This window comes from Salarias fasciatus, chromosome 4 (genome assembly GCF_902148845.1).
Source record: "Salarias fasciatus chromosome 4, fSalaFa1.1, whole genome shotgun sequence".
Lineage (NCBI taxonomy): Eukaryota > Metazoa > Chordata > Actinopteri > Blenniiformes > Blenniidae > Salarias > Salarias fasciatus.
In genome coordinates, this window is record NC_043748.1 from 17,828,231 (window position 1) to 17,851,706 (window position 23,476).

Below are 23,476 nucleotides of genomic sequence, written 5' to 3' on the forward strand. Positions count from 1 at the left end.
TATCCGTACATTACAATAGTGTTTTTATTTATGTATGAACAAAAGTATAACATTAAGTCATGTTGGGCTTTTTCAATTCTCTCAAGTACTTGCTGTAATATGAAAAATTTCCGAGGATCCCTGAAGCCGCCATCCAACAGCTGAGTTGTTGTCCAGATCACGTGATGACGTCACATCATGCTACCAACGTCACATTGTCTCTGGTGTCCCACAATGTTGTGCTCCTCTAATTGATCAATTAAATAGAACAATCAATCACTGAAACCATAGATAATACATATTTTGACTCTTAACTCTCAGTTTAGTTTGGTAGTTTTATTAGGCTGTGTTTTCAATATCCCCTTACTATTGCAAAAACATGATAAGAAAAACCGATATCCAAAAAAAAAAAAAAAAAGGACAAAGACAATTTGTAAATGAAAACTCATTTTAGTAATTTCATTATGTGGCTACAACAGCATTTTTATTTTTATTATTATTATTATTACTATTCTCTAACACAGTGGGCAACCTCAAACAGTAACAGAGGGTTTGGACCATTCACAAAGAAGTTATTTACTCAGAAAAGGGCCGATTATTTGACATTATTCAAAGTCACAGCCACACTGTACAAACCAGCAGCATTATAACAGGCCCGGAAATATCAAGGAAAAGCAATGTTTACGTTTTATATTAATTTTATGCTTTGTATACCCATGTGCTTTTGTCTGAAGTTGTATAAAATGCTGGTGATTGTAGGAATGTGAAATTGTGCACATTTTTTTTAATGAATGATTCTCTTTTGTATACCACAGTGGGGAGCCATTTTACCTCACAGAGATTGATAATTATGGGCTGCAATCTTCTGAAGGGCTGATTTGAGTTTTGGATTGTATTGTTTTCATGATTTCATAAAATTTGATACACATTTAAATGTGAACATGTATTTAAAATTACAAAAAGAAATCATCTGTATGAATATCTGTAAATATTTAATTTTTACATTTATTGTTTGAAAATATTTTCATTTGTTTTTTTTAAAAAAAAAATAGGGAAAAAGTCAAACTAGTTTCGAAAACAAACAGGAATAGTAACAGTCATTTGTTCGATAGAAACAAAATGATGACAATCATGAAAGAAAAATAATATGGTCGTCCACATAGATAAAATAATCATTACACATTTTCCTCACATTAATTTTCAAAACTGTTTTACAAATACAAACAGGCATACAGGAGCATATTTATTACTGACATAAAACGAAAACAAAATTGAAAAACAAATGCTTTTCTTAGCCATCTTCAGACATTACTCATTCTCTGCTTCATCAGTCTGGCTGTTCAGGAAATCTTCTCCCAAGTCAATCATCTGTTTCAGTGCAACTAGTATCAGAGCATTCATGTCGTCATTTGGTTCCATTTCTGTATGATAGTTTTTCACTAGAAAGATGCAGTTTGGCGGAAGCCCGAGAAGCTGGCTGGCTTTGTCAACCTGTGTTTGAACAATCATGGTTTGGATTCATATACACAGGCCAGTGGTTATTTTTCCTACCTTGACATGTTTCGGCTGCCAAGCTGCAGCCCTCCTCAGAAGTGTCACGTGATGTTGTCTGGTCAGCTGATTTATACAGGTGTTTGAACAACATCAATATTACTGTAAAAATTATATATGCTCTGGTAACCAAGAGAACAGAGGAGATGAGACACAGAAACTCACCTGTTCCTTTAGGGATCGGCTCCCATAGACATGGGTAATATCCTTTTTCACCTTTGGACAGTATTCATCCACTTTGGTGAGAACAATCAGCTGGGGAATTCCTGTTAACAGAGACGTCTGATCAGACTTTGTTGATTGCTTGGTGTGGTGGTTTTTTCTCCAATGAATGGAGAAAAACAAAATTCAGACTCTCACTCTCCTCACTAGCTGCTAGTCTGATGTTTCTCATCTTTGTTCGCATTGTTTCAGATATGAGAGATATTTTATCAGCAGGAATGACAAAAACCACAACATGAACCTTGTCATTCAGAGTCGGATTTGCGTTGTAGAAATCATCATCCTCTGAAATTTGATTTTCAGAATCAAACTGGAAAAAAACTTTGAAATGTTAATCACAATATACAACTTGATAGAGCAATGAAATGAGACAATTCATATCTGCTATAGATTAATGGATTCAGATCAGGATGAGTGAAAATCAAAGCATAAAAGATTCAATAATATCTGAGTGTGTACCTTGCAACCATCACGCACATGTCCTTTCAGGACACATTTAATGTCCTCTATGTCAATTTCAGAGTTGGTTGGCTCTTCCAGGCCTTTGGTGTCATTGAAAACGAAGTTATATGATTCCTTCTTGCTTTTCTCGATTTTGTAAGTTGTGTACTTTGAAGCAGAAAGTGAAGTCGTTGTAATTATTATCATGAATCAGCAACTGTTCTCAATCACAAGCATCACTGTTTGAAATGTTAAAGTTTCTACCTTGTCAGTTAGGATCAATAAAATTAATCAGAATCCAAATTCAAGAGGCCTTCAAATTACTTATGAACAAACAGACATGGCTTCCACTGAAATCATCAGTTAAAACACTTTACTTTCTGAGTGAAGCTGGTCCAATTTGCTCCATCTGACATAGCTCCGCAGGTGATTCTCCTTTGAAACAGACTGTTCACAGAGTTGATGAAAGTAGATTAGCCAGCACCAACTGGTCCGTGGAGCAGAATTCGGACATGATTAAAGACTTTTCTTACGAGGTTTGTAAGACGTCACAGAATGAAGACTGATGACTGTCAACAGACCACATGGGGACACACAAGCGCCAGCAAACATTGAATAATTTCATGCTATGGCTACTCTTTCTTTCCAAAAGTTAAAAAAATTATAGGAGTTGCCCTCTGAAAAGGCAAAAAACTACCTCACTCCTTGCTCCTTCGACTCAGCAGAACAGCCTGACCAGGAGGAGGAGAGATGCAGACAATAACTTATCAATTTAGCAAAAAAAAAAAAAGAAAAAAATTTAAATTGGTATCAAACAAACAAATGAAATTTATATTCTCAATTGGCTCCAGCGGGACATGCAAGTGCTGGAACTTACCTCCACCCATCACTAACATAGGACGAGGACAACCCTGGGAGGGGAATTATAACTCAAGGAAGGTGAAAAACTGAATGATGAATGTATGTAATGCTTACACCAAAACAACTAGTGTAAGTAAACATAAGAACACAGTTATTTAGAGATATGGAGCAAAGTTTACAACATTAGGCATGTCATACTTCTGTTAGAGCAAATAAATCAAGTCGTTTTTGATGTTAAAGGGCAACTCCGTTTTTTTGGACACCTGGACCTTATTTATAGGTGTGTCATGCTCATGTACTCACTCAGACAAACATCGTGCAGCTCGGAGTCCTTCAGAAGTTACTTAGATCCAATCGATTTAGTGGGGGCCACGGCAAGGGAGCTTCAGCGCGGGACATAATCTCTGCAAAATCGCTCATTTCGGCTATATTTTTTCATCCATCGCCAGTGTTATCAAGTCAGCTCGTCCACCATCTTCGGGTGAGTCAGCTGACGAGCTGACAGTTTTCGCTAACTTAGCCACAATTAGCTCAGATGGGAATGTCGCGGAGCTCCTCTCCCCAGCAGAGAGGCACTTTGGCTGGGCCTCGTCACCGTTGCCGGCTGTCACGGCGCTGTCAGCTGACCCACCTGAAGACGGTCGGACGGCCAGGGGCGGCCGGCGTGTGGGTTCAGTCGCCCGCCTGCGGAGCCCGACCGGGCCTGGAGGCTGGGTCAGGGGAACCGTCCGCCACAGCGGCAGCGCTGGGCGCCCCGTGGCGGCCCCGGGTTGCCTTTCGGTCCGGGGTTGGATGCTCAGCTCAGCTCTGCTCCAATGCGCTCTGGCTCTGATGGGATCTGCTCCTGCTTCGGCTCTTCTCTGACACCTCCGTGCGGTGAGGGGGGGGCCCGTGGCCCGGCCCTCTGCCTGCTTGGAGACCTCCGGGTCCACCCGGTGAGGGGAGAGACCCAGCCACGCCGCAGTGCGCCCAGGCTGTCTTGGAGACCTCCGGAGACCCTCAGTGAGGAGAGACATCCAGGTGGAACACGGCAGGTCCCCGCGCACACCACGGCCCACGCGCGATGCACCCAGGCTGGCCTGGAGACCTCCGGAGACTCCGTGGAGCAAGCTCCGGGCCATTTATCCGACTCGAACCAACTCGGCCGTGGAAGTCAGACGCCCGCGCGCCGTGACAGCCGAGGCCTAGCCAAAGTGAATCTCTACTGGGGAGAGGAGCTCCGCCACGTTCCCATCCGAGCTAATTGTGGCTAAGTTAGCGAAAACTGTCAGCTCGTCAGCTGACCCACCTGAAGACGGTAGACGAGCTGACTTGATAACACTGGCAATGGATGAAAAAATATAGCCGAAATGAGCGATTTTGCAGAGATTATGTCCCGCGCTGAAGCTCCCTTGCCGTGGCCCCCGCTAAATCGGTTGGATCTAAATAGCTTCTGAAGGACTCCGAGCTGCACAATGTTTGAGTGAGTATATGAGCATGCACACACCTATAAATAAGGTCCAGGTGTCAAAAAACCGGAGTTGCCCTTTAATGCTTTATTTAGATTTTTGTCAAAAGAATAATAGAGGTGAAATGAATCACTGAACTCTACAGTTCACTCAAAAGGAGTTTAAATGCTTAAAATTAAAAAATCTAAATGAATTATGCAAAGCATAAAGACCACAATTCAAAATGGTTTACTCAAGAATGACAGGTAATCCCAAATTAAAATAAGACAACAGTAATTCACAGTATAAAATGAATTAAAATTAATTCACTTGTTCTATAAGAACTTCACAAATGATCTGATATTGCAATTCCTTTATTACTTACCAGATTAAATCAAATTAATGTGCAATAAAAACAAATACATAAACAAAACGCTCACCTTGAAGGTTTGTTACCATACTCCTAAATGTGCCAACTCCAGTAGTGCCAACTTTGCAGCTAACACACATTATATATATATATATATATATATATATATATATATATATATATATATATGTATATATCTCTTCTGTTTTGATAAATGAGTTGACACCAGGGGGGTATTGCACAAAAGTCGGATAAATACATCCAGGATAAATGAAAATGCGCGGCTTGAGTAAGCCTAGTCGGTGTTTTCTCGGATTAATCGGTTGCACGTTTGCCGAGCCAGGATGAAAAGACGCGACTTAGGCTGAATCCCATTTCACCCCTTAGCCCTTCCCCTTGGCCCTACCCCTTAGCCCTCCGCCTATGAAACGGAGTGCTAAGGGGTAGGGGAGAAAGTCAACCCCTCCGAATTGGGACACCCCTCCGACAATCGCGTACGTCATCAGTAGTCGCCGCTGCCGATGACGTAGGCAGATGCGACAATTATCTGCCGAAGAAGAATGTTTTTCTTACATTTTAAAACTTTATTGACAAAATACTGACATTTATGAACGTCTTTCGTTGCGGACGCCGCCATCTTGCCGATCTTGGAAGGCTTTCTGAGAAATCTGTCATCCAGTGGCGCCTGTGGCGAGGGGCGCTTGTTTTGTTGCCTGGACCGTCAGTGGCGGGTGGGGTTAGTTCACTTCCGCATTGGCGGGGGCGCTCGTTTCCCACCCGCGCATTCCAGGCGGGCCGTGTTGAAGAAACCAGTTTATTGAAAATAATCGTCTATCTGTTGTGTTTGGAATTCGCCTGGAATGCGCGGGTGTGGAAACGATCACTCCCGTCAATGCGGAAGTGAATTAACCCCGCCCGCCAGGCATGATCTAGGCTGAAAGAACAAGCGCCCCTCGCCATCGGCCGATACCCCTCCGTTTGGAGTGTGCCTCTCGAGAATCTCCTTTTGGAGGGGTGACTGGCCCTCTTTCTTGGCCCTACCCCTCCGTCATAATGACAATTGGGACACTCCTACCCCTCCACGTGAACGCGCAAAACGAGGGGTAGGGCCAAGGGGAAGGGCTAAGGGGTGAAATGGGATTCAGCCTTACTCAAGCCAGGTGAGGAGCATCAGGATAAGTGCGCGTTCACGGCGTTCTTCAGAAGACCACGAGATCGATCACAGAATCACAGATTGAAAATGGAACAAGGACGAGCATCTTACTTCACACGGGATGAGCAGCAGTGTGCGGACTATACCGCGGCTGTCGGGGGGGCTCACTTAAAAAGGGGGGTGCCCCAGAGCAAGGACTTTACACAAAACACGTCCATTAATTTCACTCCATATATTACAGCCTGTACGTCTGCTTTAAGTGACGTTTAAGGCACAGCGCCCCCACGCTTCAATGGTGAGGACAAGTACTGCATGCAGGCGGCAGCTTTATTAAAGTGAAATAGTGATGTGCAAATCACCCACTAAAAATGGCCTAATTCTGCATATGATCCATGATTATGATCATACAAAAATAATAAGATACAGGAAATACACGGGGAAAACAGCATTTTGCCAATATTTAGGATATTTATTCAAGAATATTTCAACTCTGTGTCCGTGTTATCTATTGAATCAATTGTCCTCATGCTGTGTTCTGTTTCATCCTCATCTGTCATGAAGAACAAACCTGTCGGCCAGAAAAGAACCTGCAGCAGGTGAAAACCAGACATAAAAATATTCTGCAGTCTGGTAAGTTACTTAAGTGTAACCCAAAGAGCAATTATAAAATGAAGTGATAAATTAGTTGTCTTCTGAGAATGAATTTCTGCATGATTTTAGCCGTTAAAAAAAGTGGAGTCAGAATGATGTGGGACCCTTTCACTCCTAAAGGTGGAGTCCTGAAATAGGACGATTTTCCTATTTTCAGGAGACAGTTAAGACAAAATGATATGCTGTCTGTTATATTGTCCATTTCAGTGGTGTGATACATTTATTTTTCTTTTGTTTCTCATTTTACTTATTGTGTAGCTTCAGGGTTGTTTTATTTTATTTTTTATTCTTTATTTTTTACATCAGTGTGGTTTAGTACCAATTTCATCAAGGTTTTTTTTTTCCATTGTCTTTACAATAATTGTGAACCTTTTACTGTCGGACTTGTATTAATAAAGAAAGGATTCTGAAACGTCTGTGTTGAAAGTTATGTTGGTCTTCATATAATCTGAGCAACAAAATACTAAAGTCAACCAGACCCTGCAAATGCAATGACTACAGTAATAAGATTTGGCTGCAGGATGATTAGATGATGTAATGTGCAGAAAAATCCAGGAAATGCTGTAAGCCACGCCCATTTCTCACATTGTTGACAGCAGTTTAATCTTATCCTGGGTAGTTAGCCTGCTGTGGAGCAGGTTAGCTGCAGAGAATAAATCACTATGGTGACTTGCCCGGAATAAACTTGGCCAGCTTTTGTGCAATCGACTTGAGGATAACTTTGTCCAGGATAACCACAAGATCGCCACAGGATAACAACAGTTTGCCGGCTTAATCCCTTATCCTGGTTTTGTGCAACACCCCCCAGGCCTCCTTTGCCTCCTGTCTGCCGTCTCAGAAGTGAGGCTTCTTCTTCTTCTCGTGTCCGGAGTTTTGAAAGAGAGAGTTTTTTTTTTTTTTAATCCAATGTCTGGAGGTTCCGCCCTCCCTTTGCTTTCATGAGTGACCAAGCTACGCCCCTTTAATTGTGCACGCTATTATCTGTCGGGTGAAAATGAGAGCCTCCGACTCCTACAGCATCCTACATGTTTAGCTATTTATGGTGGATGTTCAGCAGACAGTGGATATATCCGAGGTAAGCGTGGTGACTGCTGCATAGCTAACTCACCTCTGCCTGGGCGCTCTGGCTGCACCACGCCTTGATTGACAGCATGACAAAGTGGAAGCTCGAAATCTATTGGCTGACGCTGACCTGCGCTTTTTCAGATAACATGGGGGTCTATGAGATGAAGGCGGAGCTCATAAATAAAATTTTATATTGCTTTATGCTAATATTATATCATAGTATCAAACCAGACTAACACATTTACAAATAACACAGATAAGCATTAGCCTACAGGCAACACAACAGGTAAATATAACAAGGTCCTGGCAACAAACTGACAAATAGCTCTACCTCTCAAACAGTACAAAGTACAAAAATGAATCAAACCAACACACAATAGAATTAAAGCAGAACTATGCAACTTTTTTACCTCAATAAATGTTTTTCAGAATCCCTGTGGGGGTAAACAAATAGTCTCTCCAGCTGTCCGAGGTCTTCCCCGGGGTCTCCTCCCGGTGGGACATGCCCGGAACACCTCCCCAGGGAGACGTGTTCCACAGTCTCAAAAGCTTCACCACACTCACATCATCCAGTTGGGCGTTTTCCTATTAGTGCTAGAGTCTCATTCCCACTTTGTGAGCTGTGTCCTGCTTTGTGCAGGAAGGCTGAGACACAGGTGTCCTCCACACCCAGCTGTCCAGGGGCTCCAATCAGGTGATCGGATCCACCTGGTCTTTCTCCTTCTTGACAGGGATGGGAGGTGGGGTCAGCTCACTGCCACTTTTGACAGAACAAATATACATATTTTTTTAAATTCCAAGTTGTATAGTTTTCCAAAGACTGTAGGAATGTGAAACTGGTCACATTTTTTTTCAGACACATTAAAAAAAAAAAAAAAAAAAAAAAAAAAAAAAATTCTTTCATCTACCACAAGGAAGCGCCATTTTACCTTCCAGAGCTTGAGTATTCGATGGGCTACAACAATTTCTGCTATCATAAAAACATTAAATATTGCTGAGAAACAAAACTATACAGGTTCATTTCATTTCCTCAGATACATACAGCCTCTCTGTACACATTCTATTTAAAGCACACAATTCACAAACAAATGGGGAAAAAAAAACTTTTTTAATAATATCAATGTTGATTGAAAACTACAAGACAAAACAATGATCTGTATGCAGGTCAATTTGACATGTGTTTTTTGATTTAAAGTATTTTCTTTAAAGGAAAAAAATCAAAGTAGTTGAATAGGAACAGTGTCACTCATTTGACTTGACTAGAAAATGAATGAATGAATGAATGAATGAATGAACAATAACATGGTCATCCAAAATAATCATTCCACATTTTCCACATTATTCAGTAAAACAAACACAGATTTCCAAAAAATGTTTACAAATCCAAACAGCCATACAAATGCATATTGATCATGATTTACTTAAAATTTAAAAGAAGACTGAGAAATACTCGAGGTCTTTTTGAGTCATCCACATATCATTCAGACTTCACTCTTTCTCTGGCTCATCTTCTGGCTCAACTTCTGGCTCATCTTCCTCAGGTTCAGGTAGGCTGTTCAGGTAATCTTCTCCTAAATTAATCATCTGTCTCAGTGCAAACAGTATCAGAGCATTCATGTTGTCATTTGGTGCCATTTCTGTATGATAGTTTTTCACAAGAAAGATGCAGTTTGGTGGAAGGCCGAGAAGCTGGCTGGCTTTGTCAACCTGCGTTTCAACAACATCAATATTATTGTAAAAATTATATATGCTCTGGTAACCAAGAGAACAGAGGAGATGAGACACAGAAACTCACCTGTTCCTTTAGGGATCGGCTCCGATAGACATGGGTAATATCCTCTTTCACCTTTGGACAGTATTCATCGACTTTGGTGAGAACAATCAGCTGGGGAATTCCTGTTAACAGAGACATCTGATCAGACTTTGTTTCATTGATTTCATCTCTCCAAATGAAGCAGAAAAGAGAATTCACACTCTCACCCTCCTCACTAGCTGCTAGTCTGATGTTTCTCATCTTTGTTCGCATCGTTTCAGATATGAGAGATATTTTATCAGCAGGAATGACAAAAACCACAACATGAACCTTGTCATTCAGAATCGGATTTGCATTGTAGAAATCATCATCCTCTGAAATTGGATTTTCTGAATTAAACTGGAAAAAACATTGAAATGTTAACCACAACATACAACTTAATATCTATCTGCTATGCCTTTGGATAAGGATAGCTGAAAATTAAAGTAATAAAAGATTCAATAATATCTGAGTGTGTACCTTGTAACCATCACGCACATGTCCTTTCAGGACACATTTAATGTCCTCTACGTCAATTCCAGAGTTGGTTGGCTCTTCCAGGCCTTTGGTGTCATTGAAAACGAAGTTATATGATTCCTTCATGCTTTTCTCGATTTTGTAAGTTGTGTACTTTGAAGCAGAAGGGACGTCGTAATTATTATCTTGAATCAGCAACTGTTTTCAGTCACAAGATTCACTTTTTGAAATGCTAAAGTTTCTACCTTGTCAGTCAGGATCAATAAATTAATAAAACTAATCTGAATCCAAATTCAAGAGGTCTTCAAATTACTAATGAACAAACAGACAGACTTGTACATGGCTTCCACTGAAATCATCAGTTAAAATACTTTACTTTCTGGGTGAAGCTGGACCAATTTGCTCCATCTGACATAGCTCCGCAGGTGATTCTCCTTTGAAACAGACTGTTCACAGAGTTGATGAAAGTAGATTTGCCAGCGCCAACTGGTCCGTGGAGCAGAATTCGGACATGTTTAACACTTTTCATGCGAGGTTTGTAAAGCTTCACATCATAAAGACTTTTCTCGTAGTCCCTGTCAATTAAAAAGAAGCTGTTACAAAATGCTGTATTTTTTTTATTGATAACACAAGATTAAGATTGTCACACGATGATATGACTTAACATTACAAAAGGTGAAAACATTTGTATTGGAAGGTGTTGACACTGTGGCATCCGGCTGATGGAGGATTGAGACATACTCACTCTGGCAATGTCCTCCATGGCTTACTCAACAATACTAAAGGGAGAATTATAAACACAAACATTATTTTGACAAATTAATGCTTCATTTATTCTGTTTTGAATATATGGACTGGCCATGCTTTGTGATGACTTGGCCAAGAAGCCATCAAGATTCACTAAGATCAACAACTGTGATACTGATAGTCTGGCCGCAGCAATGTTGAAGAATCAGCAGAATGTGTTGAGGATCTGATTGTGAAACTTCTTAGATCAGACAACTTTCAGTCACTGCTGTGCTGACTGTCAGCAGAATACATGCGATCACACAACCGCCAGCAAAAAATGGAATAATTTGTTCCAACAAATGGGACATTTCAGTGCTAGAACTTACCTCCACCCATGACTGTAATGTAACACACCTGTAATCTGGAGGGAAAGAATATGGTTATTGTCCCAAAACACATTTCAACTGGACTCTAAAGGATTTGACTGTGTGTCTACTTCTCAGACTACGTTAAAAAGAATGTGAAAACTGAGTGATGAATGTATGCAGTGCAAGCAAATAAAAACAACTAGTGTAAGTAAACATAACACAATTATTTGCAGATAAGGAACAAAGTTTACCACATCAGGTTTACATATAGCATGGGGACTATCTTCAAAATTCAACCCAGTTTGGTTTCTGGTATGTCAAACCTCTGTTAAAGCTAATAAATCATTTTTCATCCTTTTTGCAGATTCTTGTCAACACCATGAAAACTGAGGTGAAATGAATCACTGAATGCTTTAGCTTGAAAATACAGGGCATCCTTAAAGAAGAAGAATTCATCATTTAAAATTTAAGAATCATACCAACATTTTTTCAAAGCAAAAACACACAAATTCAAAATGGTTTACTCAAGAATGATTTATAATTCACTGTGTAAATTCATCCAGATAGATGCTTTTTTTTATGGACTTTACAAATGATTGGGTATTATTACAGTTCCTGAATTTCAAATTAAACTACAATACAAATATGAACATGTAAACAAAAGACTCACCTTGACAGTTTGTTACTTCAAAACATGCCAGCTCCCCAAGTGCCAACTTCACAACTTACATGCAGATTGCTTTCACTTTTGTCTTTAAAGATCATTGTGGTTACAAGCATGCATACGGAAGTCATGAAGAGATGCACAAACCAAGGGTGCAATGTTGGCTGGTGTGTTATTCCTGTGACTTGTTGCATCCGTAGCGTGAGAAGTGAGCTGCTCACAGGCGGCTGTGTGCGTGTCCTGGCCGTGATGTTACTGTGGCCACTGGTTGCTTCCCGGTCGCCTCAAGGCCTGTTAACGTCAAACCAACATAAACAGGTATGGGATTAGTTGCTGCACGGTTTGCTCTGTGTTTAAGGCTCTTTAATAAAATTAATCAGAATCCAAATTTAAGAGAGCTTTTAATTACTTATGAATGAACACAGACTTGTATATAGCTTCAACAGTGTTGGGCAAGTTACTTGCTACGGAATGTGCAATGGCAGTGTAGCAATGTAGTGGAAGTGAGTGATGAAATGAAGCAGTCTGTTTTCCTCTCATTTATTTTATCCTCCTGTTTTATGTCTATTTTTTTTTCAACCCTCTACAAATGCACACAGATCATTTCATTATTTTGGGGTTGCTGTGGTATAGTGCTCAATGAAACAACTGTGAAATTTGATCACTGTACCCAGTATCCAAACAATGAAGCAGTGGATCAGTGAAGCACAACATACAGTATGTTGAAACTTTTTATTGTAGCCACTGAAACGTTTAGAAAGTATACTTTTGGCAGTGCAAAAATTAAACTGTGCCTCGGACCATTTAGCAGCTGCAGGAATGAATAATCATGTAAAACAGATTCAAACATAAACACAGTGAGGTTTATACTTTATAACTCAAGACAACTAAACTCTCCCAATTGGAGACCTCATATTCAGTAATGATGTTCAAACTTACAAGTACTTTCAGCCTCAAAAAGAGAAAGTAAAGAAATAATATTAATTGAAAAAAACAAACAAACATTGTCACCCTCACAAACATAATTCATGTTTAACTAAAACAATATTTTCTCCGGTCTGGCCATTTAGATAAATGAAAGTACTGATGAAATCAAAAATGGTAAATCAAGAACTTTAGCGGTATAAGAGACACACTTGGAAATATTAACCTGCCTGGCCTTGTGGATCACCCTTGGGAGGAACACATCCGATCATCATATCAGTGCTCATCAACATTGGGGGCCCTCAAACCAATGGTTGTACCTCAAGAGGAGAAGCTTCTCAAACATCGCTCATTTCGGCTATATTTTTTCATCCATCGCCAGTGTTATCATAAAGTCAGCTTGTCTACCGTCTTCAGGTGGGTCAGCTTACAGTTTTCGCTAACTTAGCCACAATTAGCTCAGATGGGAACGTCGCGGAGCTCCTCTCCCCAGCAGAGAGGCGCTTTGGCTGGGCCTTGGCTGTCACGGCGCTGTCTGCTGACCCACCTGAAGACGGGACGGCCAGGGGCAGAATGAGCGATTTTGCAGAGATTATGTCCCGCGCCGAAGCTCCCTTGCGGTGGCCCCCGCTAAATCGGTTGGATCTAAATAACTTCTGAGGACTCCGAGCTGCACAATGTTTGAGTATATGAGCATGCACACACCTATAAATAAGGTCCAGGTGTCAAAAAACCGAAGTTGCCCTTTAATGCTTTATTTAGATTTTTGTCAAAAGAATAAGAGTAGAGGTTAAATGAATCACTGTACTCTACAGTTCACTCAAAAGGAGTTTAAACGTTTAAAATTAAAAAATCTAAATGAATTATGCAAAGCATAAAGACCACAATTCAAAATGGTTTACTCGAGAATGACAGGTAATCCCAAATTAAAATAAGACAACAGTATTTCACAGTATAAAATGAATTAAAATTAATTCACTTGTTCTTTAAGAACTTCACAAATGATCTGATATTATTGCAGTTCCTTGATTATTACTTACCAGATTCAATCAAATTAATGTGCAATAAAAACAAATACATAAACAAAACGCTCACCTTGAAGGTTTGTTACCATACTCCTAAATGTGCCAACTCCAGTTGTTCCAACTTTGCAGCCAACACACACACACACACACACACACACACACACACAAGTTGCTTTCATTTTTCTAGATTGTTTTGGTGACAAGCATGTGTACCCAGCAGGCATTTTAGCATTGAGGCACTGCTGAATCAACATCAAGTACCTGTTGAATAACTGTTGATTTTTATGTTGACTGATATATGGTGCAACACACCCGTAACAAAGGGATTTGTAAAATGTTTGTTTAGTATTTCACCCAAGTTCACAGTTTTATGAAAGGATGTAATTTAACTGTTAGCATGGCTATTTTATTAGACACAAATCTATCTTTACTAGACAATGAGAACACAGGCAAAGAAAAAGATAAGGTGGGGGTTAACATTCACATAAACACACATTCTATACTGTTCTCATAGGTATGAAACAGCTAGCATAACTCGGCCTTTCAAAACGTTCCGCAAATAAACAGGCCGCCTGTTGTACTTTGAAAGAATTTAATGAAGAAAAGGTCAAACTAAAATGAACAAAGAAATAACACAGATAAGCATTAGCCTACACGCAGGTAACACAACAGGTAAATATAACAAGGTCCTGGCAACAAACTGACAAATAGCTCTATCTCTCAAACAGGTAAATTAAACTAGCCAGTACAAAGTACAAAATGAATCAAACCAACACACAATAGAATTAAAGCAGAACTAAGCAACTTTTTAACCTCAATAAATGTTTTTCAGAATCCCTGTGGGGGTAAACAAATAGTCTCTCCAGCTGTCCTAGGTCTTCCCCGGGGTCTCCTCCCGGTGGGACATGCCTGGAACACCTCCCCGGTGAGGGTCCGGGGTGGAGGTGTTCCACAGTCTCAAAAGCTTCATCACACTCACATCATCCAGTTGGGCGTTTTCCTATTAGTGCTAGAGTCTCATTCCCACTTTGTGAGCTGTGTCCTGCTTTGTGCAGGAAGGCTGCGACACAGGTGTCCTCCACACCCAGCTGTCCAGGGGCTCCAATCAGGTGATCGGATCCACCTGGTCTTTCTCCTTCTTGACAGGGATGGGAGGTGGGGTCAGCTCACTGCCACTTTTGACAGAACAAATATACATATTTTTTAAATTCCAAGTTGTATAGTTTCCAAAGACTGTAGGAATGTGAAACTGGTCACATTTTTTTTAAGACACATAAAACAAAAAAAATTTTTAAAAATTCTTTCATCTACCACAAGGAAGCGCCATTTTACCTTCCAGAGCTTGAGTATTGCATGGGCTACAACAATTTCTGCTATCATAAAAACATTAAATATTGCTGAGAAACAAAACTATACAGGTTCATTTCATTTCCTCAGATACATACAGCCTCTCTGTACACATTCTATTTAAAGCACACAATTCACAAACAAATGGGGAAAAAAAAAAACTTTTTTAATAATATCAATGTTGATTGAAAACTACAAGACAAAACAATGATCTGTATGCAGGTCAATTTGACATGTGTTTTTTTATTTAAAGTATTTTCTTTAAAGGAAAAAAATCAAAGTAGTTGAATAGGAACAGTGTCACTCATTTGACCTGACTAGAAAATGAATGAATGAATGAATGAATGAATGAATGAATGAATGGATGGATGGATGGATGGATGGATGGATGGATGGATGGATGGATGGATGAATGAATGAATGAATGAACAATAACATGGTCATCCAAAATAGTCATTCCATATTTTCCACATTATTCAGTAAAACAAACACAGATTTCAAAAAATGTTTACGAATACAAACAGCCATACAAATGCATATTGATCATGATTTACTTAAAATTTAAAAGAAGACTGAGAAATACTCGAGGTCTTTTTGAGTCATCCACATATCATTCAGACTTCACTCTTTCTCTGGCTCATCTTCTGGCTCAACTTCTGGCTCATCTTCCTCAGGTTCAGGTAGGCTGTTCAGGTAATCTTCTCCTAAATTAATCATCTGTCTCAGTGCAAACAGTATCAGAGCATTCATGTTGTCATTTGGTGCCATTTCTGTGTGATAGTTTTTCACAAGAAAGATGCAGTTTGGTGGAAGGCCGAGAAGCTGGCTGGCTTTGTCAACCTGCGTTTCAACAACATCAATATTATTGTAAAAATTATATATGCTCTGGTAACCAAGAGAACAGAGGAGATGAGACACATAAACTCACCTGTTCCTTTAGGGATCGGCTCCGATAGACATGGGTAATATCCTCTTTCACCTTTGGACAGTATTCATCGACTTTGGTGAGAACAATCAGCTGGGGAATTCCTGTTAACAGAGACATCTGATCAGACTTTGTTTCATTGATTTCATCTCTCCAAATGAAGCAGAAAAGAGAATTCACACTCTCACCCTCCTCACTAGCTGCTAGTCTGATGTTTCTCATCTTTGTTCGCATCGTTTCAGATATGAGAGATATTTTATCAGCAGGAATGACAAAAACCACAACATGAACCTTGTCATTCAGAGTCGGATTTGCGTTGTATAAATCATCATCCTCTGAAATTGGATTTTCAGAATCAAACTGGAAAAAACATTGAAATGTTAGTCACAATATACAACTTGATATCTATCTGCTATAGATTAATGCATTTGGATAAGGATAGCTGAAAATGAAAGCATAAAATATTCAATAATATCTGAGTGTGTACCTTGTAACCATCACGCACATGTCCTTTCAGGACACATTTAATGTCCTCTACATCAATTCCAGAGTTGGTTGGCTCTTCCAGGCCTTTGGTGTCATTGAAAACGAAGTTATATGATTCCTTCTTGCTTTTCTCGATTTTGTAAGTTGTGTACTTTGAAGCAGAAAGTGAAGTCGTTGTAATTATTATCATGAATCAGCAGCTGTTGTCAATCACTAGCATCACTGTTTGAAATGTTAAAGTTTCTACCTTGTTAGTCAGGATCAATAAATTAATAAAATTAATCTGAATCCAAATTCAAGAGGCCTTCAAATTACTTATGAACAAACAGACAGACTTGTACATGGCTTCCACTGAAATCATCAGTTAAAACACTTTACTTTCTGGGTGAAGCTGGTCCAATTTGCTCCATCTGACATAGCTCCGCAGGTGATTCTCCTTTGAAACAGACTGTTCACAGAGTTGATGAAAGTAGATTTGCCAGTGCCAACTGGTCCGTGGAGCAGAATTCGGACATGTTTAACACTTTTCATGCGAGGTTTGTAAAGCTTCACATCATAAAGACTTTTCTCGTAGTCCCTGTCAATTAAAAAGAAGCTGTTACAAAATGCTGTATTTTTTTTTATTGATAACACAAGATTAAAATTGTCACACGATGATATGACTTAACATTACAAAAGGTGAAAACATTTGTATTGGAAGGTGTTGACACTGTGGCATCCGGCTGATGGAGGATTGAGACATACTCACTCTGGCAATGTCCTCCATGGCTTACTCAACAATACTAAAGGGAGAATTATAAACACAAACATTATTTTGACAAATTAATGCTTCATTTATTCTGTTTTGAATATATGGACTGGCCATGCTTTGTGATGACTTGGCCAAGAAGCCATCAAGTGTCACTAAGATCAACAGCTGTGATACTGATAGTCTGGCCGCAGCAATGTTGAAGAATCAGCAGAATGTGTTGAGGATCTGATTGTGAAACTTCTTAGATCAGACAACTTTCAGTCACTGCTGTGCTGACTGTCAGCAGAATACATGCGATCACACAACCGCCAGCAAAAAATGGAATAATTTGCTCCAACAAATGGGACATTTAAGTATTAGAACTTACCTCCACCCATGACTGTAATGTAGCACACCTGTAATCTGGAGGGAAAGAATATGGTTATTGTCCAAAAACACATTTCAACTGGACTCTAAAGGATGTGTGACTGTGTGTCTACTTCTCAGACTACGTTAAAAAGAATGTGAAAACTGAGTGATGAATGCATGCAGTGCAAGCAAATATAAACAACTAGTGTTTTCAACCCATTTTTTTTTTCTGGTATGTCAAACCTATGTTAAAGCTAATAAATCATTTTTCATCCTTTGTGCAGATTCTTGTCAAAAAATAAAAATTGAGGTGAAATGAATCACTGAACACTTTAGTCTGGAAATACATACATACATATCCTTAAAGAAAAATAGTTTATCACTTAAAATGAAAGAATCAAACCAACATTTTTCAAAGCACAAACACAACAATTCAAAATGGTTTACTCAAAAATGATCTGTAAAATGTGTATAAAATTCATTCAAATTGATTTTCTCTTCTTTATGAACTTTACAAATTATTGGGTATTATTACAGGTCCTGAATTTCAAATTAAACTACAATACAAACATAAATACATAAACAACAGACTCACCTTGAGGGTTTGTTTCTTCAAAATGTATCAACTCTCCGAGTGCCAAATTCACAATTTAGATGCAAATTGCTTTCGTTTTCCTTTTTAAAGATCATTGTGGTTATAAGCATGCATACGGAAGTAATAAAGAGAAACAGAACCCAATGGTGGAAAGTCCCACTGGAAAATAAAGTTTGTTTAATAATTAACTTTTCATAGCATTATGTTTGGGAAATATGTTTATTAAATACATAGAGAGAATCGAACCAGGAAAAACTGGCTCGTTTCTCTTTCTCTTTCAGTATGTGCTCATCTTTATATTGTGGAAATAACGTTTGGCAAACAGGTAAGAAGTGGGGCAGAAAATCAGTTGGTAAACGTTTATACTTAAGTAGAAATACAGCTATATAAAAATCAAAAAGGAAGACATTAAATGTCTGAAAAACACAAAAGCTCTTTCAAAAAATGTTAACTTGATTTGCTTTTTTTATCACACCCAAGCAGAAAGCAAGACAAAGCGGAAACCCACTGCCATGATGGAGGGAATGCGGAGCAATGATGGTTGATCATACCCATATTTTCCAGCTTTCACATCCCTTTACCTGGGTCATATTCCTGATGGATTGAGTAGAGATGATGGCTATCTCCTGAAAATTCTACTGGTATCTTGTAAAAAGTCCTTTAAAATAAACTGGCTTCAAAAACAACGAGGACGGTGGAAGGAATACTTCGAGGGCCTTCTCAATCCTGTCGCCACGTCTTCCGTGGAGGAAGCAGAGGCCGAGGTCTCAGAGGTGGACTCGTCCATCACCCAAGCTGAAGTCACCGAGGTGGTTGGAAAGCTTCTCGGTAGCAAGGCACCGGGGGTGGACGAGATTCTCCCTGAGTACCTTAAGTCTCTGGATGTGCAGGGACTGTCTTGGTTGACACGTCTCTGTAACATTGCGTGGCGGTCGGGGACGGTGCCTCTAGACTGGCAGACTGGTGGTCCCCCTGTTTTAAAAGGGGAACTGGAGGCTGTGATCCAACTATAAGGGGATCACACTCCTCAGCCTCCCCGGGAAAGTCTATGCCAGGGTACTGGAGAGGAGGATTCGACCGATAGTCGAACCCCAGATTCAGGAGGAACAATGCGGTTTCCGTCCTGGTCGTGGAACACTGGAACAGCTCTATACCCTCCATAGGTTGCTCGGGGGCTTGTGGGAGTTCGTCCAACCAGTCCTCAGGTGTTTTGTGGATTTGGAGAAGGCATTCGACCACTTACCTCTTGGTATCTTGTAGGGGGTGCTTTGTGAGTACGGAGTCCGGGGCCCTTCTTTAAGGGCCGTCAAGTCTTTGTATGACCGAAGCAGGAGCCTGGTCCTCATTGCCGGCAGTAAGTCGGACCTGTTACCAGCGCGTGTTGGACTCCAGCAAGGCTGCCCTTTGTCACCAGTTCTGTTCGTCATTTTTATGAACAGATTTCTAGGCGCAGCCAGGAGCCAGAGAGGGTTCGGTTTGGTAGCCACAGGATTTCGTCTCTGATTTTGCAGATGATGCTGTCCTGTTGGCTTCATCGAACCCAGACCTCCAGCATGCACTGGGGCGGTTCACAGCCGAATGTGAAAGATGAGGATCAGCACCTCCAAATCTGAAGCCATGGTCCTCAACCGGAAGGAGGTGGTTTGCCCTCTTCAGGTCAGTGGAGAGACCCTGGCTCAAGTGGAGGAGTTTAAGTATCTTGGGGTCTTGTTCATGAGTGGGGGACGGATGGAGCATGAGATTGACAGGCGGATCGGTGCAGCGTCTGCAGTGATGCAGTCGTCGTATCGGTCTGTTGTGGTGAAGAGGGAGCTGAGCCGAAAGGCGAAGCTCTCAATTTACCGGTCAATCTAAGTCTCCACCCTCACCTATGGTGATGAGCTTTGGGTCATGACTGATAGGACAAGATTCCAGATACAAGCGACCGAAATTAGTTTCCTTCATAGGGTGGCTGAGCACTCCCTTAGAGATAGGGTGAGGAGCTCAGTCACCAGGGAGGAGCTCAGAGTAGAGCTGCTACTCCTTCACCTCGAGAGGAGCCAGCTGAGGTGGCTCAGGCATCTGTTTAGGATGCCTCTTGGACGCCTCCCTAGGGTGGTGTTCCGGGCATGTCCCACCGGGAGGAGGCGCTGAGAAAGATCTAGGACATGCTGGAGAGACTATGTCTCACGGCTGGCCTGGGAACACCTTGGGATCCTCCCGGAAGAGCTGGAGGAAGTGTCTGGGGACAGGGAAGTCTGGGCATCTCTGCTGACACTGCTGCCCCTGTGACCCGGTCCCGGATAAGCGGTGGAAAATGAATGGATGGAGGAAAAACAACAACCAACTCCTCATCTTTTTATCAGCACTGTTGAACAATTACATACATTAGAACAGTTAACCTACTCTATAAGTCTTCAAAGAGAATTAAGAGTTAAAAGATGGTAAAAGTAGTGTTTTTATTTCACCCATACCAAAGAGACTTCATGAGTAAAACTCTCTATTATACAACTTCATAATTCATAATAACTTACAGCACTTAGTTTATGTCCTGTGACCTCATGCTGAACTGTTTGTACTTTTTGCATTTTTTTCTTGTTCTATTTTGTATACTAGTGTTCTGTAGTTACTCTGTGAAATGCACAAAAAATAGAAAAGTATGAAAAAAATAAAATCACTCCAATCCTACCCTCTCACCCACGTGTCTTAAATGGAAGAGATTGGTACCTTAACTTATTGCTTTGGTCATGTTGGAGTCTATGAGTTTATTGGTCTAATATTTTGTCTGAAATAGAAAAAAATATTGCTACTAAAATAAGAGATGGACCCTGTGTCTTTTACATTGGCCTCCCGAGCCGACACTTAGCATGACAATATAATAAGAGGTTGTATAGTTTTCTGACTTATGCAGAAAGGAAGAATGTTTTTATGCAGTGGATCAGTGAAAGAGTATCAACTGTTAAAGACTGGGAAAAGGTAGTTTCAGTGGATTTCGTACTGGATTTCTTACCATTCGATTACCTTTAATGTGTCTTACATTTTGTATGTTTCATACGTTGAACCTGATGGGCTTGCGTGCGCGAGTGTGAGTCAGCCAGCTCCACAGTGGCAAGGATCAGCAACTATTACCCCGTGCTTGACTTCTGCTTCATGCCAGAATCTCCTCAGCAACACAGTGCAGAGATACTCGGCCTGGACTGATCCAGGATCGTTGTCCCAGAGATGAGATTGCTATCCGCAGGGCCGCTGTACCGACGGAACGTTCCCCAGCTCCGGACATCAAAGTTGCTGGTCCGCCCCAAGTGCCACCTCATCCTCTCCTCAGTTCTACTTCGTAAGTGCTTAGCCCGCCTACGGGCTTCGCTAGTGGCATACCTCCAATCTCTGTCCAATCCACTGAGACTATACAAAGCTTGACGCACCAATCCCCCGCACGCGATGGCGCAGCGCCACGCCCCACACCGAGGGTACATAACCTCGGATGGCGCTAAGCAAACCCTTCTTCTTTCTCAGCATCTCCATGAGACTTAGAAGCCTCTTTCTACGGATCAAGATTTGACTTGAATGGATTCGCCGGCCCGGGACCAGTTGCCATCGGGCGTCGGGCCGTTCTCCTGCCGCTCCTCCGCTCATCGTACAGGACTGTCACGAGCTCTGCTTCCTCTGCCTTGGCTGGCAGCATCACCGCCAGCGGACCTCCTGCCCGGCCTGCCTCGCGCTGCCGCTCGAAGAGAGCCAGCGGCGAGCAGCCTTCATGGGCGCAACCTCCCCGGCTCCTGCCGGTGAGGACGACGCCGAGGAGACCGCCGCCGCCGCCTACGACTGGGCCGAGATCCGCGGCAGCGTCAGCAGCAGCAGCAGCATGTCTGTGTCACGGAGTTCGACTCGGTTCGACTCCGCCTCCACCGCATCCCGTCTCCCCCGTGAGCCTGTGGAGCACCTCGCGGGGCTCTTCACTTCAGCCGCCGAGCGCACCGGCCTCGCGCTGCCGCCGCAGCCTCCGGAGCCGGTGCAGCGTGATTTTGCACTCGGGCTGGCAACCCAGTCACGGGCTCGGTCCCGGACTGCGGTCCTATGTCCCGCCGTGCTGTCGTTTCAAGCTCACGTGCAGCGGGACTGGGGTACGCCACTTGCCGCCAAGGGTACGGTGAAGGGCTACCGAGAGTATTCTTGTGTGGAGGGCTGGCCGCCGGTCTCCGGAGTGCCTGCCATTGAGGACTCCGTTCGGCTGTGCCTCCTCCCCCGATCCTCCGCCTGGCCCGGCGGAAAGCCCGTGCTGCCGTCTGAAAGGGACAGGCGCATGGCGAGCTTCCTGGATCGTGGCTATGCTAGCGGCAACCTGACGTTCGCCCTAGCCAATAACATGACCTTCCTCCTGGGCTCTGTGGACAAGATCTGCCACGAGAAGTCCCAGCTTTCCCCCGAAGACATCGTGGAAGTCCAAAATACGGCCGAAGTCCTGATGCGCATGTGCAGAGCCATCGCCGTCAGTGGAGGCCGCGTCATGGCCAACGCACAGCTCGCCATGAGGCACCTGTGGCTTGGTCTGTCTTCTTTATCTGAGCGGGACCAGCGGGGCGTCCTGGGACTCCCCTTGTCCACCTCTTCTCTTTTTGGGCCCGATATACAGGTGATCATCGAGCGCCTGGAGGCAGCAGCACGAGGCTCGCAGCAGCTCGCCCCGCACCTCCAGCCCCGCCGTGAGCCGCCGCCGCTCCGCGGACCAGCGGCGTCCCGCTCCTTGGAGCACCTCGGCACTTGGACAGACCGGACCGTCTTTCCGCCGATTCTCCCGGGGCGCCGATCAGCCCAGACGGTCCCGCGCTCCCGAGACACGGAGCGCCCCGTCCGCTCGACCCGCACCTGCCAGCAAACATGCAAATAAAGGCCGTCAGGCCCGTTACATCTTCCAAAGAGCAGCAGTCCCTCCTCTCCCCCGTGTTAGCATGATCGAAAAGTGCAAAACCCGGCTGGGCCCTTCTCCCTCCCTCCTCCCGCTCCGCGATAAGGCGGCTGAGGATGGTGAGCGGAATGCGCACGGAACCGCCTCTTCACCGGCGCTTTCTTCGCGCTCTGGCCGCAATGCGGCTGCGGACGCGGGGCATAGCAGCGCGCTGGAGCCGCTAGCTTTCCCGCTGTGTGCGTCACGTAAGCGGTGCGCTGCTGATGTCTTTTCAGCACCCCGCAAACGCTTCAGGCTGCACTCTCCACCGGCTTCGGCTCGAGTGAGCATTTCGAAACGTCAGAGCGACGGCTCCGGCCCGGCCCGGATCCCCGCCGTGGGGTATCCCGGCCCCGGCCACACCCATAGCGCTCTCAGCAGCGTCTGTCCGCCGACCTCTGCTC

At 42.6% G+C, this 23,476-nt stretch overlaps 2 protein-coding genes and 1 pseudogene across 8 annotated transcripts; all 3 read right to left on the reverse strand.

Moving 5' to 3' along the window:
* Positions 1 to 1,287: 1,287 nt before the first annotated feature.
* LOC115386864 (interferon-induced protein 44-like) lies at positions 1,288 to 3,080 on the reverse strand (annotated as a pseudogene).
* A 5,729-nt stretch (positions 3,081 to 8,809) lies between these two features.
* Positions 8,810 to 11,949, reverse strand: LOC115387650 (interferon-induced protein 44-like). 3 transcript variants are annotated; one of them, XM_030090458.1, is made up of 8 exons: positions 11,757 to 11,935; positions 11,105 to 11,139; positions 10,735 to 10,768; positions 10,366 to 10,564; positions 9,993 to 10,142; positions 9,701 to 9,872; positions 9,516 to 9,616; positions 8,810 to 9,427 (listed from the first exon to the last, which is right to left on the reverse strand). In XM_030090458.1, the coding sequence occupies exons 2-8, from the start codon at positions 11,112 to 11,114 to the stop codon at positions 9,209 to 9,211; spliced, it is 885 nt and encodes a 294-aa protein (XP_029946318.1). In that variant the 5' UTR covers positions 11,115 to 11,139; positions 11,757 to 11,935; the 3' UTR covers positions 8,810 to 9,208. The 3 variants fall into 3 exon arrangements, with proteins under 3 accessions (XP_029946318.1, XP_029946319.1, XP_029946317.1); XM_030090459.1 differs by having other exon boundaries at positions 8,810 to 9,304; positions 10,735 to 11,139; positions 11,757 to 11,949; XM_030090457.1 differs by having other exon boundaries at positions 10,735 to 11,139; positions 11,757 to 11,936.
* Positions 11,950 to 15,198: 3,249 nt separating this feature from the next.
* On the reverse strand, positions 15,199 to 18,238 carry LOC115387651 (interferon-induced protein 44-like). Of its 5 annotated transcripts, XM_030090461.1 has the most exons (8): positions 18,152 to 18,238; positions 17,576 to 17,610; positions 17,206 to 17,239; positions 16,836 to 17,034; positions 16,459 to 16,608; positions 16,160 to 16,331; positions 15,975 to 16,075; positions 15,199 to 15,886 (listed from the first exon to the last, which is right to left on the reverse strand). In XM_030090461.1, the coding sequence occupies exons 2-8, from the start codon at positions 17,583 to 17,585 to the stop codon at positions 15,668 to 15,670; spliced, it is 885 nt and encodes a 294-aa protein (XP_029946321.1). In that variant the 5' UTR covers positions 17,586 to 17,610; positions 18,152 to 18,238; the 3' UTR covers positions 15,199 to 15,667. The 5 variants fall into 5 exon arrangements, with proteins under 5 accessions (XP_029946321.1, XP_029946323.1, XP_029946320.1 ...); XM_030090463.1 differs by lacking the exon at positions 16,836 to 17,034 and having other exon boundaries at positions 18,152 to 18,171; XM_030090460.1 differs by lacking the exons at positions 17,576 to 17,610; positions 18,152 to 18,238 and having other exon boundaries at positions 17,206 to 17,568.
* Positions 18,239 to 23,476: the final 5,238 nt, after the last annotated feature.